A 22,864-nucleotide genomic window follows, 5' to 3' on the forward strand; every position below is an offset into this window, starting at 1 on the left:
CAACTCTGTGTTAAAAATTGAATGCACAAATTTTTAAAGTAAAAATGAAATAAAACAAGAGAACATCTAGAAGAGCGAATACTATTTCACAACATTATGTTCACGGGTCATTTGTAAAAACTCGTTTTCAAGGACTAGATGCCGATTTTACAAAGAGATTTGTATTAAACTACAGCTAAATAGGAGAGTATTTGGAGAACCAACAAGGTAATGATGCTTATAAAAGAAAGAGAAAAGTCGTCGAGTTTTGACATGTAAAAACTCGTAAAAAATAAGTACCAATGTTTTCTTTCTCCTAGAGAAAGAAAGAAGTGCTCACAGGCATTTCGGATTTTCTCGCCTTCCGCCAGCGCCTGTAGGCGATCTGCTTCATCTTTTGTGGCCTTAGGGCCAGGATCCCGGACTTTGTCAATGAAAGTGCTCATGCTTCATTTTAGGTGTTTGTCTGAATCCGTTTAGGGTTTGTGTCATGCTTAGGAAGGCGAAGCAGCGACGGCTCCCTGAAGATGGAATATGGTTCTCCCCATCTAGCCCTAGTCCTGCTGATGCATCTCGTGTCGTCGGAGGATGTACGGAGACGTGTCTCTGGCATCTCGCGGGATTCGGTTGGTGTTTGTCTTCGGTGGACCTGTGTGGATCTTGTTTTCGTTTGTTGCGCTCATGTGTCTATAAGCTGGATCCTTCCGATCTACGCTTATCTTCATCAACGGTGGTTGTTGTTTCTGATGTGTTGATCCGTTGGGGCCTTAGCACGATGACTTTTTGTCTGTCTATTACAATAAGGATTGTCTAGCTCCGGCAAGGAAGGGGCGATGACGGTGGCTCGACTGCGGCTTGCTTTACTGTGTGTAGTCGTTGCTAGGTGGTCTAGGGATATAGATGCATTTTATGTTATATCTGATGCTCTTTATACTGTCATAATATTTGAGGAATATATGAAAAGTTTATTCCGCAAAATAAAATAAAATAAATACCGCTAGCAGGAGTGTTACAAAGTGAGCTTCGCAGAAAAGAAAGTGTGGATATTGCACCCCTCTCCTCTCCCCGTTGGCCATCGGCCAGGCCGAAACTACACCACGCGGTCTGCCGCCTGAATTTCCGTCATTTGTGAAACGATAATGCTGTCCAAAGACCAGACGCAGACATTTTTTTGGGAAGAAAACAACGAGATGGCAGTGGAGTTTATGAGCGAAGTGAGTTTCGTCGAAAGAAAGTGTCAGATCTCTCTCCCCCGTCCTTCCGGTTAAAACACACCACACCACACCCGACCACGCCTTCGTCGCGATCTCCGTTCCCCCGTCCCCCACGCCCACCGCGCCCGCCTCGATTCGGAGGAGGCCAAGGCCTAGGGCGGCGGCGCGCGGGCGGCCGGCCGGTGCCAGCGGGTCATGGAGGATCTGGGCATCGAGGCCAAGGAGGCCGCGGTGCGCGAGGTGGCCAAGCTGCTCCCGTCCCAGGACCTCCTCTCCTCCATCGCCTCCATCAAGGCCGACTACCTCTCGCGGCAGCAGGTGACGCCGCACGATCCCTCCCTCCCTCCCCACTCCCTCACCCTCGGACCCGCCGCGGGTCCGCTCCTCCGTTGGCGGGCGCGGCCAATTATGGCGGAATCTCAAGTAGCGGTGGGCGAGTAGTTTCGTTGAAACCGTAGACGCTGGTAGGCATGCATCCCCGAATTTCGCCCCGAATGGCTCCTGCATTCCGCTGAAAAATATCACTCGCTCCGGATGACCTTACAATGGAACTGTTTGCCTCTGGCCCCGTGATTCTGCTGCGATTGACTTCGTGCTGGGATCGCGGAAGGATATTGTTTTCAGATTGTGACGATTAGATTTAAATAACTAAATTACGGTCGATGACTAGCTATTTATGCACAATTGCGCTTGCTTAAGGTGTGGGAATTGTTCGAGGGGTCTCAGCACAAGCAAGCTGTCCGTGCGAACTGATGATGCTTGAGGAAATGCTTATATGATCTTTCAGGTTCATCTGAGCCTGCATTTTTTGGATTTTGACCAAGTCTCGCATGATTTCTGCTAGTCCTTTTCGGTAGTCAAATTTTTTCGGTAGCTGAAGCTGGGGCTGTGACCTGTAGCTTCAAGTCCTCATGGGTTATTTCTCTCTCAAAAAACAATAATTCTTCATGGGTTATCTGTATCTTCTGTGCGGATGCGCCGTTCCTGCTCCTACCACCAGTTGAGACGCAAGCAAGCCATAACTGTTAATATAGCTTGGGCACCAGGCTGTCAGTGCCTGAATTTGAGTTCACATTTCATTCAAAAGTATTTCTTATTTTTTGGTATAAATATGGCTATTTTTTTTGCATGAAAGTAAAAAAAATAAGACGCCATGTGTCAAAAGGATACTGACATACAAAGATTACCATTGAGATATTATGAATATGTTTACTAGTTGAATCATTTTATACGACTCCTGATTGTCTGCTATTTGTTACAAATTCTTTCAGACAAATGATACTCAACTCAGTTCAATGGTGGCAGAACAGGTACAATTTGATATCTACTATGATCGCCAAACTTACTCATTTGAATACCATTATTGATCAGCTGGAGTCTGCCTAAGTTATAGTTTCTGATCCAGTCATTTGCACCCTTCATGTCTGTCTGCTGGATGATAAATACCTTTTGTGAATATATTTCAAAATTGACAGGTTGAGCAAGCTCATGCTGGCATCAGCGCTCTTGCGATATCCCAACAAACAATAAACAGTCTACGTGAGAACTTCATAGATATAGACAAGTAAGCTTGTTATCTTGGTTTTCACCTTTCCACATGCTTGTCACTTCTCGAGTCTGTATGTATGTTTTCCTTAATTTCTTACAGCTCTATTTATCATCAATGACGGCAGGTTGTGTCAGGAGTGTCAAACATTAATCGAGAATCACGACAGGATCAAGCTCCTTAGCAATGCAAGAAACAACCTGAACACAACTTTAAAGGTTTGCGGATTGCTGACCTTAATTTAACAATAGCATTGTACTATGACTCTACTTGCTATGTGTTAAGTATACTTTCTAACTTACCAATAGGTTGAGCTAACCAAGTTATTGAGCACGAAAAATTGATATATTGATTGTCAATGTGTGGTAGGATGTAGGAGGTATGATGTCTATTTCTGTTGAAGCAGCTGCAGCACGTGACTCCTTGAGCGATGACAAAGAGTTGATTCACACTTATGAGGTTGTTTCTTCTTCTTTGGCTTGTCAATTAACACAACAATTGGATAACCATAATGGTTAGTTCTAGTCATCTGACTTCTCTATGATCTTGCCTGTGACGAAATTAGAGATTAACAGCTCTTGATGGAAAGAGGCGTTTTGCTTTAGCTGCTGCTGGATCTCATAAGGAAGAAGTTGGCCGATTGAGGTGGGACCCCCTCTCTTAATCTGTATAACTAGGTACCATTGATAATTATGCGACGTATCATCCCTAGTTTTCCTTTTACCGTTGCCTTTCTTGTTAGAATGAGGTAAAGCATTTTTAACCGAGATTTGGTTCATCCTAAGCTCAAATATCAAACATGGCAGTAGTGTTTAAAAGAAACTTCTACTGACTGCACATGCAACTGTAATCAACTAACACTGTTTATTTTTGAATTTCCGTCCATCTGTAAAACATGTACTCCCTCTGATCCATACTACTTGTTGCTCAAATGGACGTATCTAGACGTACTTTAGTGCTAGATACATCCGTTTGAGTGACAAGTAATATGGATAGGAGGGAGTAGCTTATTTATCATCAATCTTGTATGATACCATTGCAGAAGTCAAAGTACTATAACCGCTGACCTAGTAAAGACTAATAAACACTAGTGTAAGAAAGCAAACTTATGACCCTCTATGGATCCACATTAGGATGGCATGTTAGATTTATAAGATCGGCACAATGGGTCTTTTCTAAGACAGTTTGTATAATTGAAATTGCCTGCAGTATGATAGTAAATGCTGTTAGGATAAGCCATATATGTTATTTAAATCTCGCCTGTTGCCTGTATTGCAATGAAATTCATATGTGTAAATCACATGATGGTTCTTTTTCTTCCCACAGAGAATACTTTGAAGATGTTGATCGATCATGGGAAACATTTGAAAAGACATTATGGGGACATATTGCTAACTTCTTTAAACTTTCAAAAGAGAGGTACTGAGTTTTGTTATATGAACTTTGACTTTTTTATTAACATGGTAAATGACTGAATCGTCTTATAGTCTTAAGTACACATGTTATAAAAACTAGGCGATGTTTTGTTGGCATCCTTGTATTCTTGTTCCATCTTGAATTCTTTATATATGCTTTGTGGAATGTACTAAATGAAGCTTGCAAGAGGCAGAATACTTCAAAGACCTGATGAAATGATAGCTTTAATTTTTTGAAAGATTAAAGCAAGACAAAATTCAAATTGTAGTAAGGATGAGGTAAGTCTTGAAATCCTTGGTCTAACATGAAGCAAAGAATGTAGAGTTGGAGACACCAAGGCAATTCTATGTTTGAAGCGCTGTTATCTTGCCTGTTTAACTTTTACTGTTAAGCATGGGGCTGTCGCTCGGGGGTTTGCTGCAAATATGATAAGTATATAACTCTGGTGTATCATGGTACATCTTCTTATGCTCTGCAAGACTATAACACATCATTTCAATAGAATGAGAGTTTTCTTAAACAAGTTCTGTTCATACTTTATCAATTTTTAATTGTATATTTTTTTCCAAAATATGGGTGATCAATATTCCAAAGGTGAACTAAGATGCATGTACATGCTCTAATTATTATTAAAGGCATACATGTGGAGTACACCCTAGTATTTATACTTTCTCTTTCTTTCCCTTTTGCAGCCCTCAGACGTTGGTCCGAGCTCTAAGGTATAGCTTATCCTTACCATGTACTTAAATTATTTTTAATACGTCAATGTTGAAGTGAGTGGTTGAATACTGTTTCCCCATCATTACTTTTAAGGAGGGACAATTTGCGCTTCTTATCAGTTCTGATCTGTGATCAGGGAAATAGTACTGGAAATACAACATTTTTTGTGGTCAGAGAAGTTGTGTTGTCTTCGTTTCCTGTTTATCTTTTAGTTCACACACATATATTACTGCACATGATTATACAAACTCAAATTTTTATGTCAGGGTTGTTGAAATGCAAGAGATCATAGACCAACAAGTTGCAGAGGAAGCAGCTGAGGCTGAGGGTGCAGGTGCTATGGCGACGATAGCAAACCAACGTAGAACGACAAAGTACACTACTTTTCTTCTTCTATAGAACATCTTTCTGCACTTCCAGTTCCAATAGGCAGTATGATTTCATACAGTTTCATGTTTGAGTAGCAAAGTTATAACATCTTTTTGGACACTGCATCTTTTATTAGTCATCATGCCCTTTACTTTTGTGCTAGCTTAAATGCACATAAGATAGGAGTAGTACTTAGGCACTTCGTGTTCAGATAAGAAATTGCTCATCCATGAACTTGTGCCTGGATCCAATAGGCAGTATGATTTCATACAGTTTCATGTTTGAGTAGCAAAGTTATAACATCTTTTTGGACACTGCATCTTTTATTGGTCATCATGCCCTTTACTTTTGTGCTAGCTTAAATGCACAGAAGATAGGAGTAGTACTTAGGCACTTTGTGTTCAGACAAGAAATCGCTCGTCCATGAACTTGTGCCTGGATCCAGTAAATGAATTCACGATCTGCAAAGGGGGCAGGAAACATGTCAGCTGTTGTAGTATATTGTCCTTATGGTCGTTGTATGATGTACTGTTTCACATACACATATAGTTAAAACTGCAGACTGGCTAGATTTGGGTTGACAGATCAATTAACTCAAGCTATCATATTATCTTTTGCACAACCTTGCCTATTTTCTTCTTTCTTGTAATGGCTATCTTCTGGAGCCATTGTATGGGTGTAGTCGACTTGCTTACTTTCAACAAGCTTGCTGAATCGCCTATATTGTATTGCTTTTCCGTCGTGTCCCACCACTTGGTCTAATGGTCTTATACAACTGTGCCTTTTCAGTCTATTGTTTGTTAGAGGTCTATTGAATATTGATAAACCGCTAACCAGAACATATGTGAGAACCTTGCAAAGTAGTACTTCTTTTGCGAGGTTATCTCCTATGGACTGATGATGATTTTGGTTCACTCTGGCAGAAAAGGTGCAGGGGCAGCATCTACCCCAAGAAATAGCACCCAAGAGAAATCAAAGACCCAGGGAAAGGGCTACAAGGATAAATGCTATGAGTGCATAGGGAAGGCTGTTGAGGCTCGCTTTGACAAATTGCTCACTGAGGTAGCACACTATGATCTTGGATTCAAGGCTTCATTGTGTGCTTATCACAGTCCATGCATTTGTAGCAGTTACTAATGTTTTGATCACGCAGCTTGTTTTCTCAGAAGATATGATGGAAGCTCTGGAGGAAGCTAAGGCAGTAAGTACTCTGACTTTTACACATGTTATAGTAAATCATAGCACAAAGAGAAGAAAAGTTTAAATGGTACCCTCCTGAGAGTACAAACCGGACTTCTCAACTCCGTGTAATTGATCACCTGAGTTGAGCGAGCTAGAATCACCCCCCAGGTAGTCGGCTCAACATGGGTCAATTTGGTACGACTTGTCTCCTAGCCAGTGGGGCAGCTACTCGACTCAAGGACCTAAGAACCTCAGCTCTCAAGTATCCTACTCATTTCCATTGTATGTTATGTTGAAAGAAGACTGGCGTGGCTGTTAAGAAATTTAACACAAAATATCTCAGTTCATTAGTAATCATGAATCATGTATTACTGTGTACGCTTTTTGGCTCCATAATTTACCACTCGTTTGATGTAGATGACCTCAAATTTTGTTACTTACCTTGTCTACAAATATATCTTAATCCTACTTGTTCTATAAATTTAAATTGTGACCTGACAAAGAATGTCTGGTGTTTCTCTAGAAGAAAGTACGCTTGTCTGGATTTACCTAGTGATCTGACTGACATGAAATTCTGCTCTCAATGCAATACAGATTGGAGAAGAGCTTGGCGATATCTATGACTATGTTGCACCATGTTTTCCTCCTAGGTATGTTGATGGTATTACAAACGATAGTTATCCTTGGAAGATATGTCCAATACTATTTGTTCTATATGCACAAGAAATTAATATTCTGTCATAACAATTAAGAAGACAAAAATATGTTGAGGGCTCCTATCATGGGCCATACTATATGCCTTCTTAATTCAGTATATGGGGATGCTCTGTGTTGTATTCTAACTTCTCAATATACCATTTGCTTAAAAGTACATCCCTTTGGTGAGAAACATGATTTTTCTTCTTCTATGAAATGTCGATGGCTGGGGTTTTCTACTTCGCCATTTTGACATGTAACTGCTAATATTTTCCATATCATCCACTAACTGCTTTGATTTTCTTATTTCTACAAGATATGAAATTTTCCAGCTCCTGGTAAATCTATATACCGAAAGGTTCATTCATATGCTAAGACTGCTCAGTGAAAGAGCAAATGATATTCAAAATATAAATATACTGAAGGTATGTGATATTTAAATTCATTGTGTTATTCTGCTATATTTTTTCTCCATGTGATGACCACTTGTCAGTATATTTTTTCCTGTTTGCTTTTATTTCGCTTGTAATGCAAGCGCATTAATTGACTGCTCACTGTAGGTAACAGGTTGGGTTGTGCAATATCAAGATAATCTTATTGGCCTTGGTGTGGACGAATCTCTTGCCCAAGTTTGTTCAGAAAGTGGTGCATTGGATCCCCTCATGAATATGTATGTAGAGCGTATGCAGGCAACAACTAAGGTACTAACTTTATCTCTTGAATTCATATTGACCTTTAATCATGATTATTCATACTCCCTTTTGCTTCTGTAGAAATGGTACACTAACATTTTGGAGGCTGATAAAACACAACCACCAAAGAGTACAGAGGATGGAAAACTATATACACCTGCAGCTGTAGATCTATTCAGAATATTGACAGAGCAAGTGCAGATAGTAAGAGAAAATAGCACAGATGTCATGCTATATCGTATTGCTCTCGCAGTTATTCAGGTACTTATCAAGTTGCCCTCAGCATTATTTTAGTCTTAACTATTTTTGCTTTGCTTTGCTTTGTGCAATCTGAAATAAATTACTGAAATGTTGCAACTCAATCTTCTTTTGATACCTTCACAGGTTATGCTTGATTTTCAAGCAGCTGAGAGGCAAAGCCTTGAGGAGCCAGCTTCTGATGTCGGTCTGGAAACTCTGTGTGCATTGGTCCGTAGTTTTCTTTCACTAGTATGTACATTTAGCTGTTCCATGTCAGTTCTTGCTACTCTTGTTTCTTATTATATGGTCCTTGTATTATTTGACCAGATTAACAACAACCTGCGTTGCTACGAACTTTCATCAGAGCTAAGTAGCAGCACATTGGAAGCGCTTCCTCCGAACTATGCTGAACAGGTACTAATGAGTCATCAAGCCTGGTCCTTAGATTCTTTCACATTTTCAAACTTGCTCTGGAGATGACTTCATGTGTTTTCAATCATTACATCATTGAATTCTCCCTGTTTCTTTTTACTGAAAATACTACCCAAGTATCCGTAGTATCTGTACCTGCATACCATAAGGTTCAGTTTCCTGGTAAGAACTAGTCTCCATGGCAAGGATCAAGGACATGAATAACCATTCTGACTATTTTAATTTAAAAATCGAGGTAGATGATTTGTGTATGTTATATGGTATAGTTTATATAGCACATCAAAGTAATTTTCTCTAGTCTAAAATACATGATGTTTAGGAAGTTGGTTATGTGTTACAAACTGAAGTCTTGTTGGGTCTTCGTAGCAATTACCACCTTATTGATGTCAAAGAGACGATTGCACAATCAACAGGGCCCAACTATGTCAAAAGTTGGGAGTATAAAGTCCTTGCTTAGTTTCTTGTTCTATGTGCATGGAATTAAAGCAACACGTTTTCAGCCTGGAGGTAGTATATTTTCAGCCTGGAGGTAGAATATTCTCATGGACCACAACTTGTGAAGTACTCCCTCCGGTCCTTTTTACTCTGCATATTAGAATTCTCTAAAGTCAAACTTCACAAAGTTTGACCGTATTTATATGAAAAAGTATAAACATCTGTCATGCTAAAGTTATACAATATGAAACTTTAAGTCATGACACATCTATTGATATTGATTTCAGATTGTGAATGTTGGTACTTTTTTCTATAAAGTTGGTCAAACTTTACGAGGCTTGACTTCAGTCAAATCTTATATGCGAACTAAAAAGGACCGGAGGGAGTAGGACATATACTCTAGTATTTTAGATATAGTTTGTACATGCAGACTAAATATATGCATTGCTGGGAGAGCAAACTGACTAACAGGTAAGACTTCATGGTATTTTCTGTGAGGCGCTAAGACTGGAAAACTGGGAATGTGAAGCAAATTCAGAAGTTGATGACAGCATAGAGTTGAAAATATGTGTTATTATTGCAGTTTTTCTGTGTTTCTTTTAGCACACCTTAAGCATTTTTTTTAGACTCTACATGTGAGTAAAATTCTGTTTTGCAGGTTAATTTTGAAGACACTTGCAAAGGATTTCTTGAGGTTGCCAAGGTTTGTTCTACAATCTGCATGCATAAGATACATTACATATGTATATGTAACATTAGTGTTAGGTTTGAGAAATGAAACTCAACCTGCTAATCAATGTGAAATTGATTCTTTAGGTGTCTGATGTTTACTTCTACACGGATGCATAGTTATAGATAGCGGGCTATGCCTCTTAGCGGTGGACCTCTTCTAAACGGTATAGCGTGCTATAGCGCGCAATTTAAAACATGTGTTCATGTGTTTGGACCAAAGTACCTATAACGCGCTATTTAAAACCATGCACGGATGTCTTAATTGCACACATTGCTACAGCGTATAACCAAGGAAGTTCGTAATAATGTTTGGTGTAGAAGTTTGCAAAACCTGCTATCGGCTAGTTGAGATTTCGCTGTTGTGGTCTTGAAACCGAGATTCTTGCCTATACATGCTACCCTGTAGAAACTGAAACAGTCGGACAGGAGTGGGGAGGTAATGAAAAGAACCCTTGCCGAGTCACCTAGTTATGGTCCAAGGGCTTCCACATTACTTTGCCACAATTCTGGAAAAGCTGCTTAAATATTTATACGAGTACTAAAAGCAAACACTGAACTGGTTAACTCTTGGTTATTGACACTGGTTTCTGGCCAATCCCTGTCCAGTACTGCCCAAGAGACAGGTGGTAAGAGTGGTGGGCGACTCAGCTGTCTTGCCCCATGTGCTGAGAACTGGCCAAGCTTGGCTGGTTCATCTTCCAAGCAATATTATTTGATACAACTGCGTCTATAGACAACAAAAGGTCATTGCTGCTGTAACTAAAGTTACCGATTCTTCCAACAGGAGGCGGTCCTTCAAACTGTCAGTGTTATTTTCGAAGACCCAGGTGTGCAGGATCTTCTTGCGAAGGTTTACCAAAAAGGTAATTCCTTGGTATTGTTTGGGTAACAAATTTATCCTTTCCCCTTTGCCCTTTGTTTGAGTCATTTTCTTGATCATTTGGAATTTAAAGCACACGCAGTTCCTCTACATCTGTGAGAGTCTTACTTAGAAACCCAGAAAAGCGCCGGGACATTTCTTATGTTTTTATGCTTACACAGTAACAATGGTGATATTCATATTTTATCGACTGGTATTGATTTTTTGGCTATCGCTGTTGCTTCTATTCAATCACCATCTGTAGTTGGCAGCTGTATGCAAGTAGTTGTTTACCTCTTCTACTTGTGGTTAACATACTTTAGGAATTCTCTGGCATAGTGCTTTTCTAAGGGTATTTTCAAGTGTTCCTTGAAGAGATAGATTGTTGTTTTCTAACAGTGGTTCATTTTTATCAGACTGGATGGATGGAATGGTGACCGAATATCTGGTCGCCACGTTTGCTGATTATTTTGGCGATGTGAAACTGTAAGTTTACACAATAAGTGTTATTGACCTATACCATGGCTATGAATGCAGAAAACTTTTCAAATTGGTTTGAAGACAAAAAAAATTGAAAAATTGCACATCTACCAAAATTTGTGCCATGACCTGAACTATATCACTAGATCCTGAAATCTCAACATAAATCATATTCATACATGTTCATCAAATTTGGGAACTCCAGTGCAAATTGATCAGTTCCAAAAATAGTACGTAGTCCCTCCGTAAAGAAATATAAGAGCGTTTAGATCACTAAAGTAGTGATCTAAATGCTCTTATATTTCTTTACAGAGGGTGTACTAATCATTTTTATCTATTTATTTTATAATAGATGCCATCCTATTTAGTAATATTCCTATAAGCCATACTGGGGGTTATGGCATGCAAATGCTTGCTATCACTGATAAATGTGGTTCATCTTATCTTTCTGCTTATAATTGTAAATGGGTTTATTTGTCTAGATATATTGAAGATAGATCGTTCCGAAGATTTGTGGAGTCTTGCCTAGAGGAAACAATTGTTGTATATGTTGACCATCTTCTCAGTCAGGTTTGCAGAACTCCCCTTGGTACTATTCAGATTATCTGTATACTTGTGATTTGGAGGGATGGTGGGAACATATATATGATGTAAAGTCATCACAAAGGGAGGACCCTTCCATGTTCTCTAGAATCATTCTGAAATGAGCTTTTTCTTTTGTGTTCTTGGTTCAGACAGTATTTTTTACCAATTTCACTGATCATTTCACACTTCATTTCATCTTATCTCTTGCAATTGCTTGCACCTTTAGAAAAATTATATAAAAGAAGAAACGGTTGAGAGGATGAGGCTAGATGAAGAAGTGCTTATGGATTTCTTCAGAGAGTACACTAGTGTGACTGTAAGTATAATTACTGCTGGAAGTTTCATACTATTCACAGCGACAACTCCTTTGTTCAACAACATTATGTGGCAGTATGAATATTGAAAAGCATTTTCTGCAAGAGTAGGGTGCATTCATTTTGTGGTACAATACATCTTTTAGGTTAATGTATTTTTGCGTTCAAACACCTATCCTAGAATTCTAGTCCCACATTCTGGTTTGATTCTTCTATATTGTGGACCAGTTCTCTGACATGCTTTCTTTGCAATGTGGTTCAGAAAGTTGAAAACAGAGTACGAATTCTGGCTGATCTGAGGGAGCTTGCTTCAGCTGAGAGTCTGGATAGTTTCACTCTGATTTACACAAATATTCTGGAACATCAACCAGACTGCCCGGTAATTTCTTCCAAGCATTATAATTGCCCTTTGTTTGAGCACATACTATTATAGCCCATAAACTTTATCCTCCCATTCATTTGTTTGATGCTCTGCAATTTGGCATGTCTGCTATGTAGTCGGAGGTTGTTGAGAAGCTCGTTGCACTGCGGGAAGGCATTCCACGGAAAGAAGCCAAGGAGGTAGGAACAAAGTTTCTCACATCATAAGTATCTGGTGTGCAATTTGTTGATAGTCAAATTAGGTTTTCAGGAGAAATTTTGACAATTATGACGCCATTTATACATAAGTTCAGGTTTTCTTTAAAAAAACTTTTCCTGGTTTGCTGAAAAAATGGCTTACATATTCTTGTATCCTACTCGCTTGTTAGGTCGTACAAGAATGCAAGGAGATATACGAGAACTCCCTCATAGATGGCAATCCGCCAAAGTCAGGGTTCGTGTTTGGTAAATTGAAGTGCCTAACAGTAAAGAAAGGCATATGGGGGAAGCTTGGACAGTGAGAACATGCTAGTACTGAACATAGTAAATGCACCCACAAAGACGGATTTGTTTTCTATTTTGCTCATTCTTTTGTTCATCTTTTAGGCCTATTGGCGTTTGTCTGCGAAGCATGAGAAGTTCTAGAATGTATTGTTTCTATTTGGTTAGCAGCAGGGAATTTTTGTGTAAAGATGGAACCCCAAACCCCTTATTATTTTCATTGCCCTTGAATAAAATGTCTAGTGATGTATATTGTTGAATTGTTGAGTGACATCAGCTGTGCATTATCATCCAAACTCCCAAGTATCTGGGCATGATGTTTCAAAGCTATTTTTTTTCCTTTTACGATCAACATGGTATCTCTGCTTTGGTGTTCTCTCTGTGCGCGAGATAGACGTGCCCCTGATTGTAGAATAGATGGCGATGAATGTTAGGAACAGAGATTGGGGGAGGGTTGCAGATTTCATTCTCCAATGGTAACATTCTTCCGTTACATACTTTGACTTATAGTTGGACAATAAGGACCCACTTGCAGAGGAGACTATGCCTCTGTGCTTCGCGCTTTCGCCTTCTTACCTCGAAGCCACGAAGTTGTGCTTTAGCCAATTGGTGCTTCAGAAATTCAGAATTCCCTTCCCTGCCCTGAATCACTTCATCACTTCAGTAGATCGAGTGTCAGATAAGGGAGGTAAAACCCTTAGACGGCTTCGGTGTTGTACAATGCCTTATAAGGTGCGCAGCCGAGGATGAGAAGTTTTGAATACATTTTTCTATAGAATTGGTGCCGAGGATGAGAAGAAGTTTTGAGTACATTTTTCTATAGAATTGGTCAGACCAAAAGATGTTGACTTAGGACAGACCTAAACTTCAAATATTTTGAAATGGAGAACTCAGCTAGCATGCCATGGAGTTGCTCTACGTTATCCAGGAAAAGTTTGGCAACAATTCGAGCTGTCAAATATGCTTGAGTAGCATAATGTGCATACATTGTATATCTGTCAAGTACCACCAGAATAACTGTGAGGAAGTTGGCAACACCTCAACGAAGTGCATGGTGACATCTTTCCAAGCACCCTTAGGAATAGATAAAGATCGAGTCTGATATGTAGATTGAATTCCAGAGAATGTAGTCGATCCACATTCTTTCCCCTTGTTTAGTGATGCCATTGTGCAACAAAAATCCCTGGTCACTAGGACTTCGCAGTGCTAACTCATGATGGGAATGGGCCGGGTCGGCCCGCCGGGTCACTGACCCGACCCAAAAATTCACGGCCAATGGGTCACGTGGGTCGGCCTCAAAAAAGATTTGGGTCAACAGGGCCGGCACCGAGTGACCGCCGTTGGGTCAGCGGGGCCGGCCCGCCTTATAGTCTTATAGCTCACAACAACCGCAGTCTTCATCCTGCCGACTTTGTCGTAAGAGCTAATTTTACAATGCAATCAGTTGTATAATTTTCGGCGAACGCTCATGTATATGAACAACAAAATTGTCTTGATATGTTTCATCAAAATGAGCATGTACAAAATCACAAATAGACGGCTTAATTTTTTTCCTATTACCATGTATTAAATATTTTATTAATTCTTACACTAGTTAGATCCCATTAAAGCGTGTCTAATTTTAACATCATTTGTGCACAAGACAATGTAAATCAAGAATTTGGGTCGACCCGGAATGCCCATCGGGCCAACAAGGCCACTAACTATTTTTTATATGGGTCGACCCGTGCCTTCTCAAATTGGCCTTGGGGCCATGAGGGCCGTGTCGGCCCATTCCCATCCTGAGTGCTAACTACTCCCTCCGTTCACAAATGTAAAATGTTTTGGTTATTTTAATATGAACTATATACTGATTGAAATGAGCGAACAAAAACACTAAAGCGTGTCTATGTACTCCTACATCCGATTTAAAAAAAAGTTAGAACATCTTATATCCGTAGCTGCCCTACACTGAATCTCTACTCCTAATGTCTCAGTTGGTAGGTCGCGTTCCGGGTTTTATTTTCGTCCCATCTTACTCGGTCTTTTTTGGTACTTCTTTGGTACTTGCTCCCACCTCCCGCTCAGCCGAGACGATTTCGTACTCCCTCCCACCTCCCAGGTAGTTCCCTCCACGCAAAAAAAATCGAACCAACCAATCTCTACTCCTAATGGAGCAGTTGGTAGTCTTCGCCGGTCAATTTTCGTCCCACCACTTTCGTCCGGTTTTTTTTCTTAGGTTAACTGTCGTAGATTTTTTTCGTCGCCTCCCCCACTTCATCGGTTTATTTTCACTTCACCCTCTCACACAAAGAAAAAAACTGAACGGATCAGAACTTTCCATACTGACGCAAATTATTTAGTAATGTCTTTATGTAAAAGAATCAATCACAATCAATCTCTAAAGATCAAATCTAAATTAATTAATCTTCATAACGTTTGTTTCCTTTCGAATCACGTCCATAACTTTCCTTCCTTGTTTGGGCAGAAACTGTTTGGTAGCAGAGATTAGGAAGTATCCTATGAGTGTAGTAATAGGAAGTATTCTTTTTCTTGATGATTCGTTTCCATGCATGATGATAGTAAATTATGCCAACATTCACCACTATTTATCAATGTCATCAATCGTATCCATTTCTACCTGTTTTAAGGGAATCTGCTCGCTATGTCTTTTTTAAGGGGATCCGCTCGCTAAGTCGTCGTCGCATGTTATTTTCACAAACAATCTCTACTCCTAATGGAGCAGTTGGTAGCCTCATACGGTTTATTTTTGTCCTCCTCCCACCTCCCCTGGTTTTTTTATCCTCTCTCCCACCTCCCAATTTCGTTGGTTTTTTCGTCGGTTTTTACTCGCCCCCTCCCACCTCCCAATTTCGTCCGGTTTTTATTCGTCCCACCTCCCACCACCCCATCGTACTGGTTCTTTTTCTCTCCACTCTTTCCTTGCAAATCAATAATTTCCTAACATACAAAAGATCACGAATCTATCTTTCCTTACCCGAACCAATCGCGCCCTACATCAGTGCATTTCTTTATTAAGAAAACTAACACATAAATCTTAACGCATTGCAAACAAATCCCGTTATGGACCTAATTAATTTATTATGGAATCTATACGTGGTCGCATTGGTTCTTTTTTTCTCCACTCTTTCCTTGCAAACCACTAATTTCCTAACATACAAAAGATCACGAATCTATCTTTCCTTATCCGAATCAATCGATCCCTACATCAGTGCATTTCTTTATTAAGAAAACTAACACGTAAATCTTAACGCATTGTAAAGAAATCCTGTTATGGACCTAATTAATTTATTATGGAATCTATACGTGGTCGCATTGGTTCTTTTTTTCTCCACTCTTTCCTTGCAAACCACTAATTTCCTAACATACAAAAGATCACGAATCTATCTTTCCTTATCCGAATCAATCGATCCCTACATCAGTGCATTTCTTTATTAAGAAAACTAACACGTAAATCTTAACGCATTGTAAAGAAATCCTGTTATGGACCTAATTAATTTATTATGGAATCTGCACGTGGTCGCATCTCTCCCCTCGTGAAAAAATCGCATCCATCTCCCGTTAAAAAGGAAAAGAGAACATGAACGATCAATCCCACACCCTGCATCTCAGTAGCAAAAAATCGCCCCCGCCTCTGCTACTGCGCCTCGCCGTGTGCCCGGCTCGACCCATGCCTCGCCTGCATGGCTGGACGCCGCCGTCTCCACCACCACGTACAAGAAAACGGTGGGCAGAACCATCCATTCAAATCGCACACCCCACCCTCCTCCGCAATCCCTAGCCCCGCATCACCCTATCGCTTTCTCGCCTCTCTTTCCCCTCGATGTAGATGGTGCCGAGCGGCGGCCTCGAGCACCGGCAGTGCCGCCCTCTCTATCTTCCCTGCGTCGAGAGATGGGCTGAGGCTATCGTCGGTTCGCCGCCCACGATTGGGCCGCCTCCGGTTGTCGCGCACCACCGGCTCCACCTAACGTGCCCGACCCTCTCCGCTTTCGACCTTCCGGTGACCACATCCCTCCGCGCCTCCATCCATCATCCACAAGGCCACTCCCTGCACCCACCCTCCTAAATTCTCCATACCGGCGGACAATCACCGAAGATCCAAGTTGGCCCGATATCAATTTTCTTACATGCTTTCTTTATCAGTTGGTGATGGGAATGGGTTCCAATTTCTCTCTCTGACTGTGGATTCGCAGGCAAGAAGCGCTTCTACATGCATCCTCCTGTCGGTCCCTAAAGTACCAAGGTAAATGGTTGATGTTGCGTTTGTCTAGGATGATATATGTTGGCTCTGTTCTGGTTCATCCGAGCAGTTTGGTGACTAATTTACTGATAATTTAATTATATTAATTAAATGAGTCGGGTGTATCGTCGTGCATTTATCTTGCCAGTAATGTTCTGTGATGCTCTGATGCACTTTGGGAATTGGTTATCTTGTCTTCAGTGCAGAACATTTGTTTATTAATGCATGAGAAAAATCCTTGTTACTACCTTGAACCTGTTTTATAATCCATATTGTTATGCACTAGCGCGTGTGCGTGTGAAATAGATGGATTATGGTCCCGTACCCAATAAGATGGATATGTGTGTGTGTTAGAGAGAGAGAGAGAGGGAGAGGGGGAGAGAGAGTGAGGAGGAGGGAGGGAGAGAGTGTGTGTGAGAATTTGATGGTAAAAAGGTCGTCAATGTCACTTGATATGTATGAGAATATTAAATGTAATATTAACATAATTGATATTAAACTCTTAAAGTTAATGTGGCCCCGTTGCAACGCACGGGTGTTCTTCTAGTAATAATAATTGATCACTTCCTGCACCGACGTAGGTTGTACCACTGAAACAGCTTGCTATGGCCGTAGGTGTCCTGCACCGGATGAGCCATCAGCTGTCCTATCCTCTTGTCCTTTCTTATGTAAAAAATGATCTTGCAATCCAGTTATGAGGCCAACTTCACCGCACGACCTCAAATGAACGTTCGGATTGGCCGGATTTTGTCTCTTTGGGGCGCCGATGGGTTCGCACGTGTCCGCCTTTGTCAGATGGGTCGTGCGTGCGCACACCGCGCGGCCGCACCCCAAATCGTGTCCGGGATGAACGTGAATAAAAAAAACTAGAATGAAATAACTAAAAAACTAAATAAAAGCATTTAAAAAAAACATAAAACATATATAGGGGACGGCCACAAAACGGCTCAGTTTCCACAGCCACTTAAAAGACCCAGTTTTCATAATTAACATATAAAACAAAATAAAAAAACGCCTCCGCCTCCCGCGTGCTCCTGCCGCGCCCGTCGGTTCCGTGGCCGTCGCCGTCTTCACTGACCGTCGGTGTCGTCGTCGTCGCTGACGAGGTCGACGTAGGCCGGCGGCGTCCACAGGTGGGCCGGAGGTGCGTGGTGGACGGGGTCGGGCTGGACGGCTGGAGGTGCCTGCACCACCTCCTCCCGTGGCGACGCCTCCCGCTCCGGTGACCGCGGCGGAGTGGGGCACCAGTTCACGCCCATGCCGGCGGCCATCTCCGGAGCAGTGCAGGACCAGCCCCACCCCTTGCCCAGCAGCTGCTGGAACGCGGCCGGCGCCTTCCTCCTCTCCTCCACAGCCACCATCTGCAGCTCCGGGAAGGCGATGTCCCTGGCGGCAGAGAGGGCCATGGCCTCCTCCAGGCCGTCCCACTGCCGTTCGTCGTGCGTGTACATGGAGTCGTCCATGACACGCTTGAGGAGACGGGCCTCCTCCTCCGCTGACATGCGAGAAGGTGGAGGGGGCGACGGAGAAGGCGACGACGTGGGCATGACGCCGCGCACGCGCGCACGCGCGTACGCCCGCGCACCTCTCGACGTGGCCGCCGCGGCCCCGACACCGTGCCAGCGAAGTATGACGCGCGGCGTGTGTCGTGTTCGTCCTGGAGCCACGTGTCCCAGAGGTCGGAATCCGGGTCGTACCTGTCGTCGTAGAACAGGTCGTCCGGGAGGAGGCGGCGGCGGCGCTCGGGCGGCGCGCGCGGCCGCTCGCCAGCACAGGAGGGATCGGGACCCGGTCGGCGAGGTGCCATCCGTTGGGGAGGTGGATGTCACTCCACGGGACCGGCGTCCTCGTCTCCCAGTACCTCCGGCACACGTCCACCGCGAGGTACTGCCGGTCGCGCTCGCCGGCGGGCCTAGGGTTGATGGTGAAGGGGGCCAGGACGGGGGCTCGACGGGAGGAGCGCGGCGGTGACGCGGGCTCCTCCTTCTTCATGGAGCCGCGGCGGCGGCCCGAGGAGGAGCCGCCTCACGGTCGTGCTTGCCCTTGCCGTTCCAGAACCCTATGACGAGGTGGGCGGCCGGCGAGCTCGAGGGCTTCGGCTAGGGTTTCGGCGCTGTCGGGTTTCGAGGAGGCCGCGGGGTGGCGTGGGGCAGTGTGGACGACGACTCGTCCACGCTTCCCACTTAAAGAAGGACGTCGACCATTCGACATGTGGATGACAGGTGGGGCCGCCCGCTCGTGCGCATTGATGTGGGCGGGTGGGAGGTAGGTGGCCGCCTGCCACGCGGCCCCGACACGGTCGAGCGCGCGTCCGTTTGGTGTCCGCCGCGATCCAAATCCGGCGCAAGTTTGCGCTCGAAATGGGTCGGCCCGAACACAAAACGGATAGGATAGGTCCGTGCCGTCGCGCGCTGGGCCGTCTCCTTTGTCCGTTTTACCCCAAACGGACGAGGCCGGACAGGATAGGGTCGCGCGATGGAGTTGGCCTGAAACAGATTCAGGACGAGACATTTGGCCACTGCGTATGGGTGCCTCCAGATCTATTTAGCAATCAGGCACGGTGAACAGTGTCTCCGTTCGCCCCTAGACAGGCCCCAGTGGTGCGGTCCTATATGGACGATGATGCTTCCCCTAAATTGGGCGGTCCTGCCGGTCGGTCGGAGGAAGAATTGGCGTTACCAACCCGTGATGCTGACCGGAGAAAAACCAACCCCAATGATCCTGGCTTTTCCAACCCAAGGAAGCAAAGGTAGGTGACATATTGTTTTCTGGAACCTGATCACGCACATTCTGCATTTGTTGAGATCTTCACCGGACTCCGGAGCATAACAGCATCTCACAACAAAAAACCAGACCAGGACAGTGTTCTTTCAACCCACAAGGATCTTCATATTAGCTCCATTATTCCGCCATTTTACAGCTTACAAAGAAAAGGGATACTCCAGCTTTCTCCTTGTCGACACAACGAACGAATAACTCAGCTGCGCTGGGCCGCGCCGCGCTCTACATGGTACAAAAAGGATTCATATCCTACAAGGTATGTATCCTTTGAGCTTGCGATTCCGTTTGTGGGTCGGCGACGGCGGTGTCTTCGACGACAAAGCTCTCGATCTTGTGGAGCGACTGCAGAGCGACACAGATGTCATGTTCAGGCACTTGTGTAATGGAAATGGAAAATACGGGTGGCACCCAAACGATTAGATGGCGATAGAAAGGGTTTCGTTTCTTAATACCTCCAGAGCAATATCAATCGGCGTCAGCTTAGAGACGTCGTCATGGCCCAGCTTCGATGCGATCTCTGCAAATGGTAAATGCAGATTTGTTGTTCCTTGGAAGTCCCGTGCATACGTGATCGATGATGATCACATGTTCTGATATTCGATAGATTGAAAGGCGTGGGTTTGGTGTTTATTATGGAGATCATACCTTCGAGGGAAACTCTGACATCAGCATTTGCATAAGCATCGCCCCTTTGCTCCGCGAGCGTGCTGAGTTTCGAGAAAGCCTAAAGATAGAAGGAATTCAGTCGGTCAGTCATACCAACACTAACAGAGAATGCAGACAAATGTACAGTAATACAACAAATAAAAACTTGTATTCCTGTGATACAGCTCGTGTATATGGATCTTTATTGAAGTCCTCTGTTTCGAAACAGAATAGAAGAAAAACACAGAGCCTTGAAAAAAATTCACTACTAGCCCTACCTTATTCATATCCATATTCTGATACGGCAAAAATTGAAAGATCAAGAAGTTACCATTGTGTATGGATCGCCGGATGGTTGATCTAGAAGAGGACGCGAGGCAGTCCCCACTTTAGCAATACGCCTTGCAAGAGCTTCCAACGGCACATCCAACCAAACAGATAGGCCCTTCTTCATATTTTTCCTGATAATACAAAGAGATCACAACGTTATCTATCAGCAAAAGAGAAGGCACAAACTATTCCACAAGGAGAAATAGGGTCAACTCAAAATACCAGTTAACTGGTCGGATAACAGCACCACCTCCAGTTGCAACAACTAATCGCCGCATTGAGGACAAATCCCTCAAGACGCTACTCTGGAAAGCATAAAAGAAGATAACATCAGCACTTAGGTCTCGAAAAAGGAAAAGAAAATAAACTCATATGTCGAAGCTTCCCATTTAGATCACTAGTAACAAATGAAAGCTACAAATCAGAAGGATCAAGTTATTAACAGATGAATTCAGCAACCGTTACCTCATTATCCCTGAAGAAGGCTTCACTGTGAACCTTGAAAATTTGAGCAACTGAAGGCATGCCAACAGCTTGTTCGACCAATTTATCACTGTAAAAGTTGCAGAGTAAAACAAACCTTGCCATTAGTATCCATGCATCAGTACAAGCATCAAGATTGACTTTCCTTTTGCGAACTGCTATTGGTAGATTCGTGAGAAAACACAAACCTGTCGAAGAATGAATAACCCAAAACTTCAGCCAAGATCTTCCCCACCGTACTTTTGCCCGAACCCATCATACCTGCACACATGTATTTACTCATCAGTCCCAAATACAGAACTTTAAGCAGTGACTTGGCCATTTTCAGTATTGATAATTTAGGAGGATCAAGAACTAACCAACTAGGTAGATGCACCGACCATTCAACTGGAAAAGAACCTCTTCTGATTTTCTCTGAAATCAAATTGGAAGCGTATTAGAATGGCGGCACAATATATGCACACTCCAGCATCGAATCTGGTTCTGTTTTGTGTTTTCTCAGGAAATTCAGAATATTATTAAATACCTTCAACAAGAGGGCATCGTCAACGGAGTTATGCAAGTTCTCATGACCTGCAGAGGCACAAGATTAACGGAGAAAACGTCAATTCCACTGAATCTCGTCAACGCATAGATCACACGCCAAGTTTATTTTTACTGCTCTCTCATAAGGGTAAATCATATCGTACACCTTCTCCCTTCCCCTTTCCTACTCTCTAGTAATCCCAATCGATTTGACATCCCATTCTTTCCTTCCTCCCGAACTCAACAACTCCCAACACACACAGAGAGAAAAAAGCGCAAAAATTGGGCCAAGATGGCGTCAAACTTTCAGCCAAATCGTACTAATCTAACAAGCAACACGGAAGGGGATAAAAGGAGGAGGATGCATGTACCTCCCCCGGACGATTTCTTGGCGCGGAGCGGGACGACGGGCTTGGCCACGCGCGCCCGCACGGCGGCCGGCGACCCCACCTGATCACTGGCACGCAAGCTCACCGTCCGAGCCCCGCTCTCGCCGCCGTACGTCGCTCTCCGGCGGCGGCCGGAGCCGAACCCCGCGGCCCTCGACTGCAGCGCCAACCCCACGCCCGCCTCCATTGCTCGCCGGTTGCTCCGCGGCCACCACTACGCGGTGATGCGATCGGCTACGGCTCTGTGTCCGGTGGCTGCTGGGGGGGCGGCGAGTGGTGGAATCGCAGCGGAAATGTGCGGGCTTGAAATAGCGGGGGTGCGCGTGCGCGTCTGCCGGCAGCACAGCGCAGGACGCAATCTGGGCTGAAATTACCGCGCTGCCCATCGGGCTTTGACCCGGCATGCCCCCCTTCCTTCCCAGCCTGCCCCCCTCTTGCTCTCTTCGGCTGTGTCATAGGTCAGGGGCATTTTGGTCAGGAAACATGTGGGGGGATTTAGTAGGGAGATGACTCACCTACCGTGGGGTGCCACGTCGGACTGGCGGGGTTGGTGTGGGGCGCGGTGTCTGGAGAGGGTCGTGCCATGGACGGCTGTAGAATCGTAGAGGTGACGACAGACTGCCCCCAGCCGTACATCTTTTCGCAGCCTGCGAGCAAATGCCTTCTTTTTTGTTTGGGATATCCTAAATGTCATTTTTAATTCGAACGATTTGAGG

The 22,864-nt window shown here is 43.6% G+C and overlaps 2 protein-coding genes across 2 annotated transcripts; one reads left to right on the forward strand and one right to left on the reverse strand.

Moving 5' to 3' along the window:
* Positions 1-1,175: 1,175 nt before the first annotated feature.
* Positions 1,176-13,025, forward strand: LOC123128363 (exocyst complex component SEC6). Its single transcript, XM_044548345.1, has 25 exons — positions 1,176-1,511; positions 2,465-2,503; positions 2,669-2,757; positions 2,867-2,957; positions 3,109-3,198; positions 3,305-3,384; positions 4,066-4,158; positions 4,848-4,874; positions 5,142-5,249; positions 6,168-6,306; positions 6,398-6,445; positions 7,021-7,076; positions 7,439-7,547; positions 7,683-7,823; positions 7,896-8,075; positions 8,199-8,282; positions 8,382-8,468; positions 9,580-9,624; positions 10,438-10,516; positions 10,929-10,998; positions 11,475-11,562; positions 11,804-11,893; positions 12,154-12,270; positions 12,390-12,452; positions 12,641-13,025. The coding sequence occupies exons 1-25, from the start codon at positions 1,389-1,391 to the stop codon at positions 12,770-12,772; spliced, it is 2,268 nt and encodes a 755-aa protein (XP_044404280.1). The 5' UTR covers positions 1,176-1,388; the 3' UTR covers positions 12,773-13,025.
* A 6,835-nt stretch (positions 13,026-19,860) lies between these two features.
* Positions 19,861-22,481, reverse strand: LOC123128364 (shikimate kinase 1, chloroplastic). Its single transcript, XM_044548346.1, has 10 exons — positions 22,131-22,481; positions 21,761-21,807; positions 21,594-21,648; positions 21,423-21,495; positions 21,217-21,304; positions 20,974-21,056; positions 20,753-20,882; positions 20,422-20,500; positions 20,229-20,293; positions 19,861-20,118 (listed from the first exon to the last, which is right to left on the reverse strand). The coding sequence occupies exons 1-10, from the start codon at positions 22,333-22,335 to the stop codon at positions 20,026-20,028; spliced, it is 918 nt and encodes a 305-aa protein (XP_044404281.1). The 5' UTR covers positions 22,336-22,481; the 3' UTR covers positions 19,861-20,025.
* Between the last annotated feature and the right edge of the window lie 383 nt (positions 22,482-22,864).

This window comes from Triticum aestivum, chromosome 6A (genome assembly GCF_018294505.1).
Source record: "Triticum aestivum cultivar Chinese Spring chromosome 6A, IWGSC CS RefSeq v2.1, whole genome shotgun sequence".
Classification (NCBI taxonomy): domain Eukaryota; kingdom Viridiplantae; phylum Streptophyta; class Magnoliopsida; order Poales; family Poaceae; genus Triticum; species Triticum aestivum.